The 18,312-nt window shown below is 61.6% G+C and overlaps 7 protein-coding genes across 7 annotated transcripts; 2 read left to right on the top strand and 5 right to left on the bottom strand.

The window, feature by feature from the left end:
• Positions 1-27: 27 nt before the first annotated feature.
• COLE_07763 (uncharacterized protein) lies at positions 28-2,823 on the bottom strand (the record flags this gene model as incomplete). The annotated part of the gene is made up of 4 exons (XM_018422583.2): positions 28-215; positions 248-396; positions 430-1,745; positions 1,780-2,823. 4 exons carry the CDS (start codon positions 2,821-2,823, stop codon positions 28-30), a joined length of 2,697 nt encoding a protein of 898 aa, XP_018280478.1.
• A 428-nt stretch (positions 2,824-3,251) lies between these two features.
• On the bottom strand, positions 3,252-4,721 carry COLE_07762 (uncharacterized protein; the record flags this gene model as incomplete). Its single annotated transcript, XM_018422584.2, has 4 exons — positions 3,252-3,626; positions 3,660-3,935; positions 4,063-4,407; positions 4,443-4,721. 4 exons carry the CDS (start codon positions 4,719-4,721, stop codon positions 3,252-3,254), a joined length of 1,275 nt encoding a protein of 424 aa, XP_018280479.1.
• Positions 4,722-4,938: 217 nt separating this feature from the next.
• Positions 4,939-6,353, top strand: COLE_07761 (uncharacterized protein; the record flags this gene model as incomplete). Its single annotated transcript, XM_018422585.2, has 3 exons — positions 4,939-5,434; positions 5,493-6,187; positions 6,219-6,353. 3 exons carry the CDS (start codon positions 4,939-4,941, stop codon positions 6,351-6,353), a joined length of 1,326 nt encoding a protein of 441 aa, XP_018280480.1.
• A 46-nt stretch (positions 6,354-6,399) lies between these two features.
• Positions 6,400-7,159, bottom strand: COLE_07760 (uncharacterized protein; the record flags this gene model as incomplete). The annotated part of the gene is made up of 3 exons (XM_018422586.2): positions 6,400-6,677; positions 6,835-7,005; positions 7,048-7,159. 3 exons carry the CDS (start codon positions 7,157-7,159, stop codon positions 6,400-6,402), a joined length of 561 nt encoding a protein of 186 aa, XP_018280481.1.
• A 244-nt stretch (positions 7,160-7,403) lies between these two features.
• Positions 7,404-11,309, top strand: COLE_07759 (uncharacterized protein; the record flags this gene model as incomplete). Its single annotated transcript, XM_018427122.2, has 5 exons — positions 7,404-7,514; positions 7,546-7,603; positions 7,635-7,729; positions 7,770-7,876; positions 7,913-11,309. The coding sequence occupies 5 exons, from the start codon at positions 7,404-7,406 to the stop codon at positions 11,307-11,309; spliced, it is 3,768 nt and encodes a 1,255-aa protein (XP_018280482.1).
• A 620-nt stretch (positions 11,310-11,929) lies between these two features.
• On the bottom strand, positions 11,930-14,733 carry COLE_07758 (uncharacterized protein; the record flags this gene model as incomplete). Its single annotated transcript, XM_018422587.2, has 3 exons — positions 11,930-13,744; positions 13,790-14,595; positions 14,655-14,733. The coding sequence occupies 3 exons, from the start codon at positions 14,731-14,733 to the stop codon at positions 11,930-11,932; spliced, it is 2,700 nt and encodes an 899-aa protein (XP_018280483.1).
• Positions 14,734-17,326: 2,593 nt separating this feature from the next.
• On the bottom strand, positions 17,327-17,620 carry COLE_07757 (uncharacterized protein; the record flags this gene model as incomplete). Its single annotated transcript, XM_018422588.2, has 1 exon — positions 17,327-17,620. The coding sequence occupies one exon, from the start codon at positions 17,618-17,620 to the stop codon at positions 17,327-17,329; it is 294 nt and encodes a 97-aa protein (XP_018280484.1).
• Between the last annotated feature and the right edge of the window lie 692 nt (positions 17,621-18,312).

Here is an 18,312-nt window from a genome sequence, read left to right as displayed (position 1 = left end):
GTGACACGAGCCACACACACGTGCACACTACTGCGCCATGCGCTTCTTGAGAATTCTGTCCAGACTCCGCTCGAGCTTGTTGGCCAGGTTGGCGTACTGGTTCTTCTCGCCGTTGTACTGCCGACAGTTGGCGAAGATGAGGCGCGCGTCGGCGATAAAGTCGTCCATGCTGCCATAGTGATTGTTCTCGAGCTTGTGCTCCATCTTGCTCAAGTCTAACGTCAGCCCTGCTTCGCCTCTCACGCACCCATGGGATTCTGAATGACGTTGTAGTAGTCTACGACCATGGCCGCGTCGACGGGCTTGACAAACGGCCAGCTGCTCGGGTCGTTCTGCAGGTCGTTTAGAATTTGCTGCATGACCGCAAACTGCGGATTGCGCTTTGGCTGTCGCAGACTGGGATTAGCAACGTCTTTGAGCAAGGCCCACATTTCATCAAGGTCCGGGTTCCACCCGCTCTCCGCGAGACCGGGGATGTCCTCTTTTGCAAGCGTGATGCTCCCCGGCTTAGTGTCCATGAAGATCTTGAGACCAGGGCGCACGACATGGCTTTGCGAAAGTTGGCGGATCTTAGCTGCCACAGCGGCCTTCTGGTCCGCCAGCATCTGGTTGACCTCAGCATATGTGATCTTGGGCAGCATTGTACACTGCATGATCGTGCCGCCCTCGTAGTCTTTGATATATCCTACCCAGCGCTTGCGCGGGTAAGTAATCTCCTTCTTGAACCCCTGCTTCTTGAAGTAGCCAACAGCGTAGTTGTCCGCATACGTAAGAAAGGTGTCGATGGTCGGGTGCGTCTTGCGCACGTGGTCTTTGAGCGCGTTCATGACGTGCGAGCCGTAGCCTTTGACCTGCTCCGAACTGTCAACTGCGCAGAACACGATTTCCGCAAAGCCTTGCCGCTCGAATGGCCGGTAGCAGATGCCGCCCACAACGCGGTAGCCGTACTTGACAATGGAAAGGGTGATGTGGTTCGGGTCAAGCACCAAGCGAGCAATGTACTCTCTTGGCATCTTGGGCAGCTGCTTCATGAAGAGGTTCTTGGCGCCAACGAGTAAGACCCACTGCACCTCGTCGGGCAAGTCGCGTGATGATGCGATCATCATGCGAATCTCTTTGTTGTTCTGTTCCTGCGCTGCGGGACGTAGCGGAAGAATGGGTAGCTCCCACTTGCGCCACATGTTGACCTCGACGTGGGTTTTCTCTTCGTCGCCCTCATCGCCTGCTGCGCGCGCGATCGCCTGGTCCTCGCGCTGTCGCTCCTTCTCCTTGAGCTCCGCGCGACGCCGTCGTTCTCGGTCGTCCAATTCTGGCCTACGCGCCGCAAGCGGTGTATCGTCGTCGTCATCCGAGCCTTCGACGCCGCCAGACGGACCAGATATAGAACCGATGGTCCGCGCTGTCGTCCCCTTGCCGCCCTTCTTCTTACCCGATCGGCTCGGCTGCTTGCCTGCACCTTGCCCGTTTGCTTCGCCATTGGCCGAGCCTTCCCGGCCGGGCTTCTCGGGTGATCTCGAGCCAGACGCAGAGGTACGCATGCGTTTTCTCGGACGCCCGTCCTCGCCCTCCTCGCTGAATGGCGTGCCATTCTCCGTCACGTCGAAGCCACCTAACCGCGAGATCGGATTCTTCCCGGCTGGGTGCTTGCCAGCAGGCTGCTGCTTGACAAACTCGGTAAGTTGCCTCCTCAGCGATTCTGTCGCTTCGATGTGTGGTGTTGGAAATGTCGTGAGTAGATGTTCATCCTGCATGTCAGTCCGGTCGGGATGAGGAACTGACCTCAAGCACCTCCTCGATGCGTCCCGCGACCTTTTCCCGGCGGCGTCTCTCAGCGTCGCTAACTTCGGCAGCGAAGACGTGCCCCGACTCCTCCCAGCCATGCGAACATGCGCCGCAGAGCTTCCACCATCCCTCCTCGGTGCGCCAAGTGGACGTCGCTTCCTCGTCGCCGTCGCCCATCTCCACGTCCTCGCCGGTGTCGACCACAACATTGCTGCCTGATGGCGGCTCAAGGCCGGAACAGTCACACCCGTCCATGCTGCAGGGAAGGAATCGCGCCATCTTAAAGTTGCGCTCGCGCTCGGGGATCTGTTTGATATCCTTTGGTGCGGGAGGGTAGCGGAATGTTGCGCCGAGAGGCAATGTTGTGACGGCCGACTTTGTCTCATCGGCATCGTCGTCGTCCTCTTCGTCTTCCTCCTCATCTTCTTCTTCCTCCTCCTCTTCTTCTTCCTCTTCCTCCTCCTCCTCTTCTTCGTCTTCTTCTTCGTCGTCATCTTCCTCCTCTTCTTCCTCGTCGTCGACTTCATCCTCGGCCGCCTCCTCGTCCTCGGCGTCCTCAGCATCGCCGTCCATGGTCTCGTCGCCGACCTCACCCTCTGCCTCCTTCTCCTTCTCCTGTTCATCGAGGTCGCCTAGCATCTGTGTCAAGTCAACATTGTCGAGGTCGCCGAGCGCGGCCAAGTCGACGTCGGCCAGGTCGCTTCCCATGTGCTCCGTCAACCCGTCGCCGAGCTGGGCGGAGTCAAGCTGCGACGCATCTAGCTGAGAAGGGTCCAACTCTAGCGCTCCTTCAGCGAGCTGGCCCTCGAGCGCAGACAAGTCGATATCCGCGAGGTCGATCGACTCGTCCATCTGCAGCGCCATGTCGACGTCGGCCGGCACCTCTGGGTCCATCTCCATCGCTGTTACGGGCGTTGCCGCATCGGTCTCGGTATGTGACTTGACTGGAGACGAGAGGGAGGATGTAGAGGGCGATGAACCCGCGCCTACCTCTGGCGGCGGGGTCGCCTCCTTGCGCGCGCGACCACGGCCTCTAGGCATGCTAGCAGTGCGCGGGGAAGTCGGAACGCGTGTTTAATGGCGAAAAGAGTGTCTCCGAGGTTGATAGAGTGGAATGCGCGTTGATTGAGGCAGATAGACGCGTGTTTTGTGAAGACGAGGCGAAGATGGAGATGTAAGGGATGAGTGGAGTTGAGAGAGAGTGGATTGTGTGTCAACAACCGGCAACCGGCAGGGTGGAAGCGGACATTTGCTTCCGTCACAAGGCGCGGGCCACGTGTATCCCATGCCGGCGTTTCATCAATTCACCGAGTCTGCTTCATGGCGGCGGCAACTGCAGTATGTACCTGCAGAAAGCATTCTCGTCAGGCAAGTAAAGCTCCAAGATGCATGCATATGTTACAACAGCGTAGAGGTGGCAGGCGAAATCCGCCTCCTCTTGGAACACTCTGATCCCGAGATCATTGATACTAGTTGGTGGCCTTGAAGACCTGAACGGAGGCTATACCTCCACTCCCCTCGTCGACTTCCAGCACTAGTCCATCCAGCCCGATAAGCTGTGAGCGGCTGAGACCCACGACGCCCTCCAGCCCGCCCTCAACAGAGCGATCAAGAACCATAGCATCCGGCTCGGAGGCGGGCGACGTGTTGTTGGCTCGATCCCCGCCCTTCCCCTTCTTGCCCTTTCTCGCCGACTGTGTTTCCCCTTCAACGGGTGCGGCAAGGGGTGACGAGCCCAATTCTGACCGGAACGTAGATAGTGGTGCGGTCAGATCAAGCGGTTTGGACCCCGTCTCCACTTCCCAAGGGCAGCGCGCATACTGCTGGAACATGGGTGTTCCAGGCTGATGTCAGCCTAGCTGGCGCAGCGAGCTCACGATGTTAGAGTATGCGATAAGTTTGGTTACGACGCCGTCGACCACGAGCAGATCGAGCCCATACTGCAGGTAGTTCCAGAAGCAGGCGCTAGGGGAGGTCGCGTCGTGCCCTGGCGGCACTCGGCGGGACGGGCCCCACACTCGATCGAGGCGCTCGTCTTCGCGCCAGTACTTGCGCAGCGGCGGGCCGAGGTCGAGAAGCACGTCTTGCGCTGTTGTCTCGCCAAGTGTGATGGTCACATCGTGGGTGAAGGTTAGGGTTGCTCCACGTCCAGGCTGATGTCAGCATGCACAGTTGAAGGAGGTAGGCATTGGTTCCGGCAGTTAGGTCGTTGGTGTGATAGGGGAAAGGACGAGCATGAGGGCAGACCAGAAACTAGCAAGACCCACGAACAAGACCCACCTTGATGGAGCATTTTCGCAACCCATCCTCGCCGACAGGCTGCTCGCCATCACGTGGCATGATGTTAACAGTTGTGACGCGGTCGTCGCGTTCGCCACCGGCCGATTCCAACGCGAGGCCAGGGTACGCAAGCCGCGGCGTGCCGTCATTGAACGTTGGTCCGAGGGCGTACGCGACGCCGGCGCGAGTCAGAGGGCGAGGAGGCGATGACAACACCGTCCCTTCGTATGTGAGCGTGACGTCGCCCAAGTCAGTCACTACGATGTGCGAGAGTCGCTGCGCCGGCGATGGGAAGAGGAGGGCAAGCGCGCCCGCATGTACTGTCACAGAGGTGCGTGGAGCATTCTGAGGTCAGCAACGCGTCAATGAGCGTGCCGTACGTCTGGATCCCATGACACGTCGATCTTGGGCACCTCCGTCTTCCGGCTCCGCAGGAGGTCGAGGACGTGCCACAGGGTATCGCCGAGCACAAAGGGCCCCAGCCCAACGCCGGGGGAGAGCTCGAGCGTGTCCATTTCCTGGTGGCTGCCGAGGGACGAGTTTGAGTGGTAGGAGGGAGTGGGCGGTGGCAAATGCGGCGAGCCGTAGGATGGGTGCAGGTGTTGACTCGACTTGCTCGGCTTGGCCGGAACCGCGAGGGGGCGCGCTGACGTGGCCATGGCGCTGTCCCAAGCCCAACTGTCGAGGGGTGTAGAGTGGCGTTGATGGTTGATGGAGTGATGAGCAGAGCAACGCGGGATGGACGATGGGGAGATGGCGATGCATACGACTGTGATGCACGACTGACTGAATGGTAATACCCAACAGGGCTTGACGTCATGTGTCCGCCTATCATTTCATCCCCGCCACCTAATAACTCTCCTTCAACAACACACCATGGCGGCCCCCGACACGACACCGACATTGACCAGCTCGAGCGGGGGCCCGTCAAGCGAATCAGCCTCTCCGTCGGCGCTTTCTAGCTCCGAGTCCGGGGCCAGGCCAGAGTCCCATGTCCCCGATCCCAAGTCCAGAGCTGCAGCCGAAGCGGGGCCAAGCCAAGGCTTGAGCTCGCCTCCCCACTCCTCCTCCCGCTCGCGCTCCCCATCTCCCCTCCCCGCCCCGCCCGTCATCTCTCCTCCGGATGATGCGCAGACCGCCGCAATACATGCCAGTCTTTCCAAGAGACGCCGGCACCGCCCCGCCCTCTTCCGATCACACTCGAGCGACTCCTACAACCCTGAAGAGGTTGCCGCCAAGATCGCACGCGACGCCGAAGCGTGCGAAAGAGCTTCTAGACACATCGAGCTCGAGGTCGGCGGCCGCGTGCTGCACAGCGAAGCTGAGCTGCCTCCGCTCCCAAAAGTGACCAAGGCCCACTATGCATGGGAGAGTGAGTTTGCGACAAATGGTCCATCGCAACCCGCCGCCTTCTGCATGGCTGACTCTAGTCATGTACGAGAACCAGCGCGGCATCAGCATCTTCGGCAAGACATGGTACTCTTCCAACTCGCTCCTCCCTGCCGACCCAACACCATTCACGCTCCCTCTCACCTCGCCCGAGGGTGACTTTGTGCTGGCGCGCCCCGCTGCCTCCGACACGCCCGTCATCACGGGGGCAGCAAGGGCCGGAGGCGCCCAGAGAGACGACGGCGATGACAGTGCCGAGCCGCATCAGGTCAAGAATGGCCGCAGCATCAAGCGCAAAAGCATCAAGTCGGGATACACGCTCGCGACATACCAGACCCCCTCGCCGGCGTGGGCGTGGCTTACGCCATGGATGGCGAACATGCGCCTCGACACGGACCAGCAGGGGTGGCGGTACAACCTGTGGTTCCACACGACGCAATGGGCGCCGCACCCCGGCCGCTTGAACTGGTGGGGCTGGGTGCGGCGGCGCGAGTGGGTGCGCCTGCGTGCGTTGCTGCCGCCTGAGCCTGAGCCGAAGGAAGTCGAGGAGGAAGTGGACGAGCCGGGGTCGCTCGACGATGTCCTCGCGACGGAGCGGCCCGTCGCCAACATGATCCGATACCTCGCGGCGTACGCGCTCGACCGCGAGAAACTCGCGCTGTGGGAGCGGTGGGTGGGTGAGAGCAGCGCGGACGCGAGACACCGTCTCGCGGATATCGTTGAGGATAAGGAAAAGGTGAGTGTCACGCTGACGGGGCTGACGGCAGCTCGTCTTCATGGCGCGCGCGTTCATCTACCCTACGGCACGCAAGGCGTTCTACGCGAGCCTCGTGGCCCACGGCATCGTCGAGAAAGAAGAGTGCATGGAGTGTGTCGAGGACGAGGGATACACCATCGAGTAGGGCGCATGTATAGACACCCTAATAGATCTTGATAATGCATGGTTGTTTACTTGTCTAGGTAGGCCTTGAGCTTCTCGAGAGCGCGGTAGCGGTGCGAGATGGCGTTTTTGGCTGCTCCGTCCATCTCGGCGTATGTCCGGCCCTCGCCCTCGAGTGGCTCGAAGATTGGGTCCCAGCCAAAGTTGGTCGGTCCGCGTGCAGGGACAATGTGGCCGTCCGTACGGCCCTCGAAGAGGATGGGCTCGGACCCGGGCTCGCAGTACGCGAAGGTGCAGAGCGCGTATGCGGCCGTGTTGCCGAAGCCGGCGAGCATTTTGTTAAGGCCTGAAGTGTTAGCGAGCTGAGCTTAGAGGCGCCGGAGCGGGGAAACGCTCGCCGCAAGTGGAAGTAGAAAGCCCCTAGAGAAAATAAGCAAATTGTGAGAGCAATTGCCGCTTGGATTTCGTTCTCTCTTTCGCCCCTCCTCCCCACCCGCACCCACCGTCATGCCCCAGGGTGCCGAGGAAGTCCTTGATGTATGGCCCCGGCAGCCCGCCCATCGCCTCGAAGCACAGCGCTGTGTCCTCAGTCACGCATGGTGCGCCGAGAATCTTGCACGCCGTGGCAGCCTTGGCATTGGCGATCTCCTGCGTCGTGCCCTGCAGCTCGGGAACTGGCGTGAGCAACTAAACACGACTGATGCTGTGCCACTCACCGTCAACGGCCTGGTTGGTGACCTCGATCCCGCTGCCGCCGGCCGCCAGAATGGCCTTGACCTCCTTGAGCTTGTTGGCGTTGCCAGTGACGAAGACGAACGACTTGGACATGGTGCGTGCGGCTCTGAGCATAGAGTTGTTGCGTCGACAGAAATCTGGGGTGGAGGTGTGGAGGTTGACCGGCGCTGTGACGGCTGATCGGGGGCAAGCCGCCCACAGCGAGTGTCTATGACGCAACGGGTGGATAGTGGCGAATCTCCGGGCTGACTGTACACCTCCACCTGACATTCTCCACCTCGCGTTCTAGCACTCGCACTCGCAGCACTCGACTCCCAGCGCTCTCTCAGACAGCACCATGGGCGTCAAAGGCCTGTGGTCGCTGCTCAACCCCGTGGCGCGCCCCGTCCAGATCGAGAGTCTGGAGGGCAAGCGCCTCGCCATCGACTCGAGCATCTGGCTCTACCAAGTATGCACCCCTTCCTTCCGAGCTGATGCAGTTTCAATCAACGATGCGCGACAAGGACGGGCGCGTACTCGTGAACGCACACGTACTGGGTGTGTGTTTGCGTGGCTGGGCTGACGTCAGGCTTCCTACGGCGTATAAACAGGCTGCTGTTCCATGGCATCAAGCCGGTGTTTGTGTTCGACGGCGGCGCGCCGGCGCTGAAGCGAGCCACGATTGTGCGTTGTTGCGGACGCAAGGATGATGGCTTAAATTCAGGCGGAGCGTAAGCGGCGCAAGCTTGGTGCAGCACAGAGCCACGCAAGAATGGCGGAGAAGCTGCTGCATGCGCAGATGCGGCGCGCGGCCGTAACGCTGGCCCAAGAGTGAGCAACCAAAGAGAGATGGACGACTGACGACAGGGCAGAAGATCGAAGAGCTGCGCGGATAGCTGCGCGAGCAGCGGGCACGTTTGAGGAAAGCGAAGCGATCCCAGAAAACGCAGTATATCTCGATGAGCTGGAGGGCCGGCCCGCCCCTCGCCCAGTGACGGCCGAGAACTCTGCCGCAAGTGTCAGCGAGCCGCCAAAGAAGAAGTACAAGAGAGACCGATACGAACTGCCAGAAGCGAGCATGCCGGCATACTCGACTGACGACCGACCAGACGCCCGTTTAGCGACAGAGGAAGAGCTGAAGCATTTCATCGAGGATGTAGGCCCCACTGACATTGACGTTGAAAGTCCCGAGTTTCGCGCGCTTCCCACCGAGGTGCAGTACGAGATTATCGGTGATCTTCGCGTACGCAGCAGGCAGCAGAGTCACGCTCGCCTGACCGCCATGTTGAAGAACGCGCCGACTGCCCTCGACTTCTCAAAGGCGCAGATCAAGCATCTCTCTCAACGCAACGCGCTCACCCAGCAACTGCTGACAGTGACCGACAGCGTGGGCAAGGCGCATCTCACTATTCCTGTGCGAGTCGCGAGCGAGCGCAGTCGTGAGTATGTACTCGTGAAGCGAAGTCAGGACGAAGGCGGAGGTTGGGCTCTGGGAATCCGAGACGGGACAAAGGACAAGCCAATCGAGCTCGAGCCGGAGACGGAGAACGACCGGAGAATGCGCCTCGCTGCCGAGCGCCGAGTCATGAAGGAGGAGGACAGCGTTTCAGACTCGAGCATCGAGGAGGTCAAGCCTCAGGAGGAAGTCGCCAAAGACTTGCGCGACCATCGCCGCCGCGAGGTCCTGGAAGCAATCAGGCGGCGTTACGCGCCCGCTCCTAGGAAGGAGAAGGACGACCTGCCGCCTACTCGGCGGAACAAGAATGCTGCGCCGCTTTTTGACATCGACGAGGACATCATACCGACCGCGCACGATGAGGCGCTTGCTCTCGCTCTGCAACAGGAGGAGCTGGGCAGCGAGGAGGACGAGCCGGATGTGGAGCTAGCGCGTGCGCTTGCGTCGTCCCGCCGCGCACCGTCAAGTCCCCCACCGGTTGTGGCGCCAAGTAGCGACGATGACGAGTTCGAGGAGGTGTCCCTCGTCCCCTCGGTTGGCGTATCCCGCGCCAACTCTGTGCACGAGACGATCGAGATCAGCAGCGACGAGGAGAACGAGGGCTCGCCTAATCCCACAGCAGCCCCGGCAGTTGTCGAGGAGAGCGACGAGGATGAGCTCGAACTTGTCGAGCCACCAGATACTCGTCCAGCTGCGCCGACTAGCTCGCTGGCGGCCAAAGTGGCCGCGGCTCGTACGCAAGCGCCTATTGCTCGACCGTCCTCTTCGGCGCCAACGGCTGGGCGGCCGTTCACAGCCGCAATTGAGCCAAACAGACCCTCGTCCACTCACCAGGCTGCGACGGCGTTCAGTGCGCAAACAGCACCCCAAGCCTCCGCGCTCACAACGGCGCCTGTTCCTCGACCGGCACGGGAGCCGCAGGGGGCACGCCATCCGGAGCCATCTCGGTTGGTGGCTGAACCAAGGCGGTTAGCGACAGGCGTCGGCCAACCTCCGCCAGCAGCTGAGCTCCCACCCGCCCCGCGATCGCCCTCCCCTCGCAGAACTGCACCGTCCCCTTCTCCCCCACTCCGCACCGCGCCCTCTCCTCCGCCTCTGCTCAGGGGCGCTCCCTCTCCGTCACCTCCACCACAACTCACCGATCCGCTGAGAGGAGCTCCTTCTCCCTCGCCTCCACCAGCGGAGCCTGCATTCGTGCCGGTATCTGACTCCGAGGATGAGCTCGAGCAGGTTTCCACCGCGCCAACCCGCGCCACCACTCCCCACATTTTGGGTACCGTCACCCCTAGCGAGAGAGAGTCAACTCAACAGAACTCTCTTCCTGCTCCCAGCCGACTGCGTCACAATGCCCATGATGAAGACACGGATGAAGAGGGTGACGACGAAATTGACTGGTCCCGGTCACCAAGCCCTGTGTTGCGGAAAGGCTCAATGGGCAACTCGCTGTCCGCGCTTGCTTCCGCCGTCGAAGATTCCCAGCCTGGCGAGGGGTCCCGTCGAGAGTCCATGAATGTGTCCGAGTACGCCTCAGACGGTGAAATGGGCGCGGACGACATGGAGGCCGAGGAGGACGAGTATGCCCGATTCCTTGCGCAGATTCAAAATCGCGACCTAGCAGCGGTGCGCACCGAAATCGACGATGAGATACGTATTCTCAACCAGCAGACCAAAGCGGCAATGCGTGACTCAGACGAAATCACACAGAGCATGGTCGTGCAGATCCAAACGCTGCTGCGGCACTTTGGCATCCCATACATCACAGCGCCGATGGAGGCTGAGGCACAGTGCGCCAAGCTTGCCGAGCTCAATCTGGTTGACGGGATCATCACTGATGACTCCGACGTGTTCCTCTTCGGCGGGTCCACCTGCTTCAAAAACATCTTCAACGACGCCAAATACGCTGAGTGCTACGCGGCGACCGACATCGAGCGGGAGCTGAGCCTCCCTCGCCATCGTCTGATCGAGCTGGCCTACCTTCTTGGCTCAGATTACACGATCGGCCTTCCCGGCATTGGGCCGGTGATGGCACTTGAGCTTCTTGCTAACTTTCCCGGCGATGGCGGCCTACTACGCTTCAAGGAGTGGTGGACGTCCGTGCAGATTGGCAAAGACGACGTCACGGTCGAAACCAAGTGGAAACGGAGCTTCAAGAAGCGCTTCACAGGCACCCTCCACCTCGGTGCGGAGTGGCCCAATCCCCTCGTCCGCGACGCCTACTTCCACCCGCAGACGGACGAGAGCGACGAGCCGTTCCATTGGGGCTTCCCCCGCCTCTCGGCCCTCCGGACGTATCTGCACGAGGAGCTGAGCTGGAGCATTTCCAAGGTGGACGACGAGCTCACGCCGATCGTGCAGCGCATTGCTGCGCGCGGCCGCGGCGCCGTCCCGCGTCAGAGCACGCTGTTGCCGTACTTTGACCACTCCGCGGCAGCGGGCAGCCTGGCTCCGCGCCGTCGTACAACGGCCAACGTGAGCAAGCGGCTGCTGAGCGTTATAAAGGAGTTCCGGGAGGCCGAGGCACGGGCCGCCGGGCAGACGCCGCAGGGATGGGGCGAGATGCTGGCGGGCGTCGACGAGGAGGATCCGAAGGGAGTGGGGAAAAAAGACAAGGACAAGGGTAGAGGTAGAGGCAAACAGAAGGAGAAGGAGGGCGAGGGCGAGGGCGGGGGGGCTGAGACACAGAATGGAGAGGCAGAGGGCCCGAAGCGTAGAACTCGCAAGGCGCCGGCGAAGCGCGCGTCGAGAAGCGCGACGGCCGCGTCAGAGGAGGAGGCGCCGAAGCCGCGAAAGCGGCGGAAGGCAGTGTAGCCATAGCGATGTAGCTGTTGTGGTAGAGGTGACGTTTAAGATCTTGAGCCTCACTGGTCTGCTAGACGGAGGTTGGCCACGACGTTTCGCTGTGGCAGCTGAATAGCAGCCTTACTGACATCAAATGTGGTCAATCCGGATGTGCGTGTTTGTGGTAAGTTTGCCAGCGCCATCTGATCCTCTGTTTCTTGCGTTTGGTCAGCGAATTTCCAAACTGTATGTTGCCTATTATGGTGCATTTTGGTCAATCGATCATACCATTCAGGTTGAACTCCTGCGCGATACGAAAGACGCATTGTGGCGCGGTCAGAAGTTTGCGACTGCCACTTTGCGAGTGAGCGTGAGCATCACTCGTTCAATCAGCATGCGGTCGTGGCCTCTACTCGTTGTTTCTCGGAGTTCCTCTTTCTAATCCTCCCTCTCCCACTTGCACGACTTGACTGCGCAACCTGACACAACCTATGCATACACAATCGTCCTTTACTAGCCTATACACTCCCTCACCTCTTCGCGCGCCTCTTGGGAGCCTTCTTTGGCGCCTCGGCCTCGGAATCCTCGTTCTTATGCTTGTGGGCTTTACGCCCGTCCGGAATTTTTGTACCCCGCCGCCCGGCGCTGTCCTAATCGACCTCCTCGATCTCGACGTCCATGGGGTCGTCGTCGTCCGAAAAGTCGTCGTCGTCGGGGTGCTCGACGTTGTCGTGGTTCGGCACGACGACGAGCCGGTTCTTGACGTGGTCTGTAGTGACGTGTGCGTCTTCGCCGTCGCGCACGCGCCCCTGCAGAATCAGCTTGGAGAGGGGGTTGAGGATCTCGTGCTGGATGAGGCGGCCGAGCGGGCGCGCGCCATACATCGGCGAGTAGCCCGCGTTCGCGAGCCACTCGAGGGCGCTGTCGTCGCACACGACGCGGATCTTCTTGTTGTTCACGTCGAGGCGTTCTTGGATCTCGCGCAGGCGCACGGCCACAACGCGCCGCATGTCGGCGCGCGACAGCGAGCGGTACATGATGATCTCGTCGATGCGGTTGATGAATTCGGGGGGGAAAGTCGCTTGGATCGCGCCCATGACTTTGTCGCGCGTGGCTTTCGGCACGGCGCCTTCGGACGGGTTTTCGTTCAGGTACGCCGAGCCCGTGTTCGAGGTCATCATGATGATCGTGTTGCGGAAGTCGACGACGCGGCCCTTGCCGTCCGTCAGGCGCCCGTCGTCGAGGACCTGCAGGAAGAGCTGGTGGAACTCGCGCGCGGCCTTCTCGATCTCATCGATCAGGATGAGAGAGTACGGCTTGCGGCGCACCGCTTCCGTGAGCTGCCCGCCGCTTTCGTGGCCGATGTAGCCTGGCCCGGCGCCGATGAGGCGCGAAATCGCGTGCCGCTCCGAATACTCGGACGCGTCGATGCGCACCATTGCGTCCTCCGAGTTGAACATGACCTTGGCGAGCGTCTTGGCGAGCAGCGTCTTGCCCGTGCCCGAGGGGCCGACGAGGAGGAAGCTCGCAATCGGCCGGTTCTGGTTCGACAGGCCGGAACGGTTGAGGCGGATCGCGTTCGCGACGGCCTTGACGGCCTCGGGCTGCCCGATGACTTTCTTGGAGAGGAGCTTTTCGAGGTGCAGCAGCTTCTGCTTCTCCGTCTCGACGAGGCGCGCGACGGGCACGCCTGTCCATTTGGCGACGATTTCGGCAATCATCTCCGGCGTCACCTCCTGCAGCGAGCCGCGCTCGTCCTCGCGCGCTTGCAGCTCCTTGAGCTTGGCTTCGCGCTGCGGGATCGCCGTGTACCGGATATCCGCGGCGGTGGCGAGGTCGTAGCGCCGCTCGGCGTCGTCAGCCTTGGCGCGCAGCTCGTCAATCTTGCGCCGCAGCTCGTGGATCTGGTCGCCGAGCCGCTTCTCGTTCTCGTACTCCTTCTTGAGCGGCTTGAGCTTGTCGTTGATCTCGGCGATTGTCTTCTTGGCCTGCGCCAGGCGCTCTTTGGACGCGGCGTCCTTCTCGCGCTCGAGCGCGTGGATCTCGACTTCGACGCCGAGCTTCTGGCGCTCGAGCACATCGATCGCTTCGGGCCGCGTCTCGCGCGCGACCTTGACGGCACTCGCGGCCTCGTCGAGCAGGTCGATGGCCGAGTCTGGCAGCCGGCGCGCGGTGAGGTACTGCTTCGCGAGCTGGGCGGCGAGCACGAGCGCAGAGTCCATGATGCGCACGCCGTGGTGGGTCTCGTATTTTTCGCGGATGCCGCGCATGATGGCGACAGTGTCGGCGACAGACGGCTCCTCGACGATGACTTGCGCGAAGCGGCGCTCAAACGCCGAGTCCTTCTCGATGTACTCGCGGTATTCGTTGAGCGTGGTTGCACCGATGACCTTGAGCTTGCCGCGGGCGAGCATGGGCTTGAGGAGGTTGGCTGCGTCCATGCCGCCGCTGCTGTCCTTGCCTGCCTGTTATTGTTAGCGATGAGTTTGAACAGTCACACGAGGACGAACCATGATCAAGTGCACTTCATCAATAAATAGAATAATCGGGTCGCCCTCGTCGCCTGCCTTCTCGATCTCCGAGAGCACGGCCTTGACGCGCTCCTCGTACTCGCCCTTGTACTTTGCGCCGGCCATGAGCGCGCCCATGTCGAGTGCGAGGAGGCGGCAGAGGAGGGAGGCGGGCACGTCGCGGTCGACGATGCGCTGTGCTAACCCCTCGCAAATGGCGGTCTTTCCGACACCCGGCTCGCCGATGAGGACGGGGTTGCCCTTTGTGCGGCGGGCGAGGATGCGGATGACCCGACGGATCTCGTTGTCGCGCCCGATGACGGGGTCGAGCTTGCCCTCGGCCGCGAGCTCGGTGTAGTCGACACAGTACTTCTTGAGGGCTTCGAACTGGCCCTCGGCGCCGCGCGAGTCCGCCTTGCGTGTCCCGCGCTTGACTTTGATCTCGGCTTCGAGGTCCTTGGCCGTCACGCCGGCGGCCTTGAGGAGGTCTTTGAGCTCCGAGTGGTCGACGTGGGCGAGTGCGATGACGAGATGGTCGACGGCGACAAACTTGTCGCCGTTGTCCTTCTGGAGCTTCTGCGCCTCCTTGAGCACGGCGTGGTACGAGTTTGTGAGTGGGATCGGGGGGTCGGGGGCGGGCTCAACGACGGGGAGTTTGGTGAGACGGCTGAACAGCTGGCGCTGGAAGGCGGTCGAGTTGCCGCCGATCTTCTCAAGACTCCCGCGGAGCAGTGTTGGTGCTGACGAGTTCATGTTGTCGGCGGTGGACTCGTCCCAGAGAGCAGCGATAAGGTGGAGGGGGTGGACTGGTGTTAGCGGGATTGTTGGTGGGGTGGTTCGGGGGTCAGTTGAGGAGGAAACTTGCCTTGCGAGTTGCCCATCTCCTCGGCCTTCTCCATCGAGGTCTTGATGGCCTCGGAAGACTTGTCTGTGAAGTTCTCCATGATGGGCGGGTGGGGGTGCGGGTGGGGGGGGGAGGGGAGAGGGAGGACGTGGATAGGGGGGAGAGAGTTTAGTGGGTGTGGGAGTGGATGTGGTGATCCAAGTGGGTATGAGCGTGTGAGAGCTGAGTAGTGGGGAGAGAGGAGAGGAGAGGAGAGAGGGGGAGAGAGCAGCGTTAGATATAGTTGAGGGCGTGGGAGGAGGAGCGGCAGTGACGGAGAGGATGAGCGAGGCCAGCCGAGGCTCTATTGGCCGAGAGAGCAGTCTCGAACAGCCCACGGGGGGCGATGATGTCGACGAGAGGTGGAGATCAGGAGCAGCCTGGGAAGACAATGAGCTATGCGGAATCGCGCGCGTGTTCTGGATTCCTCGGTAAACCCTACTACTTGGCCGCTCAGCCAGCTGGAGAGCTGAAGCGTTGAGCAGATGAGAAATGACAGAGATACCGGGTGCTCACGGCATCTTTCTCGCATCATCGACGTCATTCCGCCACACTCCAGAAATCTCGGGTCGAATCTGGCCAATCATCGCTGATGAAAAGCACGTGGCGGGGGCGTGTGGCTCGCGTGGTTCGCGTGGCCGCACCGACCTCGGACTCTTTTCCAGTGCTCCAGCTCCGAGTCGGGCACGTCCTCACGTCCTCGCACCGTGGTGTCGGACTTTCATCTGCATACACCTGTGCTAGGTGCCGTTCGGAGAGTCTATGACAGACGGGCGAACTGCATCAGTTCTATGGTAGCGCAAACGAGACGCTCGGGCACAAGGGACGAGACCGAGGATGTGCGACAGCGCAAGCGCGACACGTATCTCGGAAATAGCGAGAATATTCCCACCCTCGCGCGCTCGCCGCTCCACCGTGGGTCGTGGGCAGGGTTGGCCCCGACTCCACCGTGAGAGCGGAAGGATGAGCCATTGAGCCTGATTGATTGCAGCGGCCGGCGGCCAGCGGCCAGCGGGCCAGCGGGCGATCGAGGTGGGTACCAGGTATGTAATTGAGTACATTGCTGCTTATTCGGCGCTTGTGGTAATGTCGGCGGCGGGCGGTGGGCGGCGGGGCGGGAGGAGGCCGCAGCGTGGCGCCGAGCTGGAATTGGCCAAGGCCACCACGCCGCAGCGTCGGACAATGGCGAGGGAGAGGACAGGACAATGGTGCATTGTCCGACGGCCTACGGCTACGGCTACGGCTACGGCCGAAGATGGCATTGGCTCGGGCTGCTGCGAGTATCACCAGTGGACGCCACATTAGACAATGGCCGCCACACCGGCCGCGTACGGTTTGCGCGGCTGCTTGCGCCGAGCATTCGGCCGCTCGGACGGGCCGGAATCCGAGCTCGACACTCGCCAGAGAGCCAGAGAGCCAGAGAGCCAGAGAGCCACGTTCCCATTGATGGTGTTAATGAACGCCCGAAATTCAGTCGGAATGAGGGGCGGCGAAGCGAAACTCGCTTTGCCCCTGCGCCCTTCCCCCTGCGCCCTGCGCCCTGCGCCCTTTCCCCTTGCCCAAGACTTTCAGGCACTGATCCTCGCCCATCCTCGCCCGTTTCAGGCGTGATCGGCGTCCCCCGCCCGCGCAGGGATCGGACAAGTCGGCGGGCGTCCGATTCCATGCGGCCACCTTGTGAGAGGGGACGCAGAGTTATCAATCAGCGCGTGGGTGCGACTGTTGGCTTGGTCGTGGTTGTCCGAGTGAGAAACGGAGCACTGTAACGATGTGGCGGTGCCCTCGGCCTTATCTTTGCGTTTGAGAAATCAAGACGTCGTATCCCGCCCGCTGCGCTGCCAGTCACCCGGGCGATGAGACAATGTCTCGGATGCGGCTGCGGATATGCTTGGCGACGCGAGGCGAGAGGTGTGAGCATGCGAGTGCCAGTGCGAGTGCGGGTGTTGTCGAGTCGAACGTGGGGGTATTGTGCCTCGGCTGGCTGGCTGAGGCCGGCGGGGGTGTGTGGCCAATGCGTGCCACACAAGACAGCAGACAACACTCGGACTTGATCTCGGACTGCACATAGAGGGTGCGGGGAGTACGGACAGCAGAAGGATTGCAATAAAACGAAGGAGAGAGGAGAAGGAGGGAGAGGATGCGGGTGTGCAGCGTGCTGAACCGAGGAACGAGTGTACGATATGGGGCGTCGTGGTGATCTCGCGGGCTGACGGCTGGCGGCTCGTAGGCACTTGCATGGCTGGCATGGCTGGCATCGGTGGCACCGCCCATGCTCCGTGGCGTAGTGGCACATCTCCGTGGCGCTGTTCGCCATGACCGCCTCCAAGGTAGATCGATCTGGCCAACTGGTCAGTGCGTGCAATCATCAGTCGTCTCCTCTCCTCCTCTTCGCCCCCCAGCCTCTCACACCGCCCTCGCCACTGTCTGCACATGATACCGTCTAACATGTATAGTGACTATATGTGACCTGTGCCCAACAGTTGCGTAATCTTCGTGCCGTCGTATGCTCGCGCCCGCCGGCCCTCGTTGCCCTCGTTGCCCTCGTAATGCCATGATTGATATAGTACAGTGTGTTGATGTGCGTGTCCCAAAGCCCAAAGAAATCCCAAAAAAAGAGTCGTGTATTCGCCCGCTCGTTCGTTCACTGTCGCTCGCTAGGTCGCGGCGGCAGACACGGGCCGTGCGGCGCGAAACGTCGCCTCAAACTCGTTGACTTCGACTGCCGCGGGGGTGGGCGACGGGCGTGGGCGCGTAGGACTGCGCGGCGGCACCTCGGTGCGGCGCGAGCCCGGTGTCGCGGGGGACGTGGGGCGCGGGGTCATGCGCGGCGAGATGGAGAGCTGGCGCTTGAGAAGCGAGGGCGGGGTGGGTGTGGGCATCTTGGGGATCTGGAAGTGGAGTGCGTGGGCGGCGGACACGCTCATGGCGCGGGAGGCGGGGCGGGACATGGTGGCAGTGGGGGGTGTTGGTGTGTGTGCGAGTCCGGTGGACATGGGTGTGCGAGTGTGCGAGTGTGCGAGTGTGCGAGTGCGCGAGTGCGTGAGCACGACGAGTTAGAGTAGTCGAGGAGTCTCGAGATGGAGTTGTGACGAAGGAGAGAGAAAGTGAGTCGCTGCGAGGTTGGATAAATACTACTCTGATCGACGATCCCCCGTGGCCCCTTCGGTCAGGGAGTCAAGGGCATGCCCGCAGGTCGGCGGATTCAGGGTCAAGGCCACTTGCTGCCGTGCGGCCCTGAGCTGACTGTATCCCCCCCCTCTCCCACCTTCCCTCCCTCGCCATCTCTCTCCATCCACTCAATCGATCGCATCTCTCTCTCTCTCTCTCTTTCTTGTCCATCTCCTCGGCGCCACTCGAGCCATGCACCAGCCATCGATACCGTCTAGCCGTGACAAGAGAATCCCGCTCACAACACGTTCGTCGCTCGCCATCCATCCTCAAGCACCCAAAAAAGCGATGCTGACGGATCCGCCTGACTCTGACTGACCCGAGCGTGCCGACCCGGCCGCCCACGGTGCCGAGGGGGGACACGAAGTCTGTTGCCGAGCTTTGTTTCTTGCCCGCGCCGCCGCAGTTGCATGGCGGCACGGCGGCACGGCGGCATGGCGGACACTGCCTCGTCCTCCGTTTTACGTGCTTG

Source organism: Cutaneotrichosporon oleaginosum, assembly GCF_008065305.1.
Source record: "Cutaneotrichosporon oleaginosum strain ATCC 20508 chromosome Unknown ATCC20508_contig08, whole genome shotgun sequence".
In the NCBI taxonomy this organism is placed as follows: Eukaryota; Fungi; Basidiomycota; class Tremellomycetes; order Trichosporonales; family Trichosporonaceae; genus Cutaneotrichosporon; species Cutaneotrichosporon oleaginosum.
The sequence above is the reverse complement of the archived record's forward strand: the minus strand, read 5'-3'. Positions and strand labels throughout refer to the sequence as shown.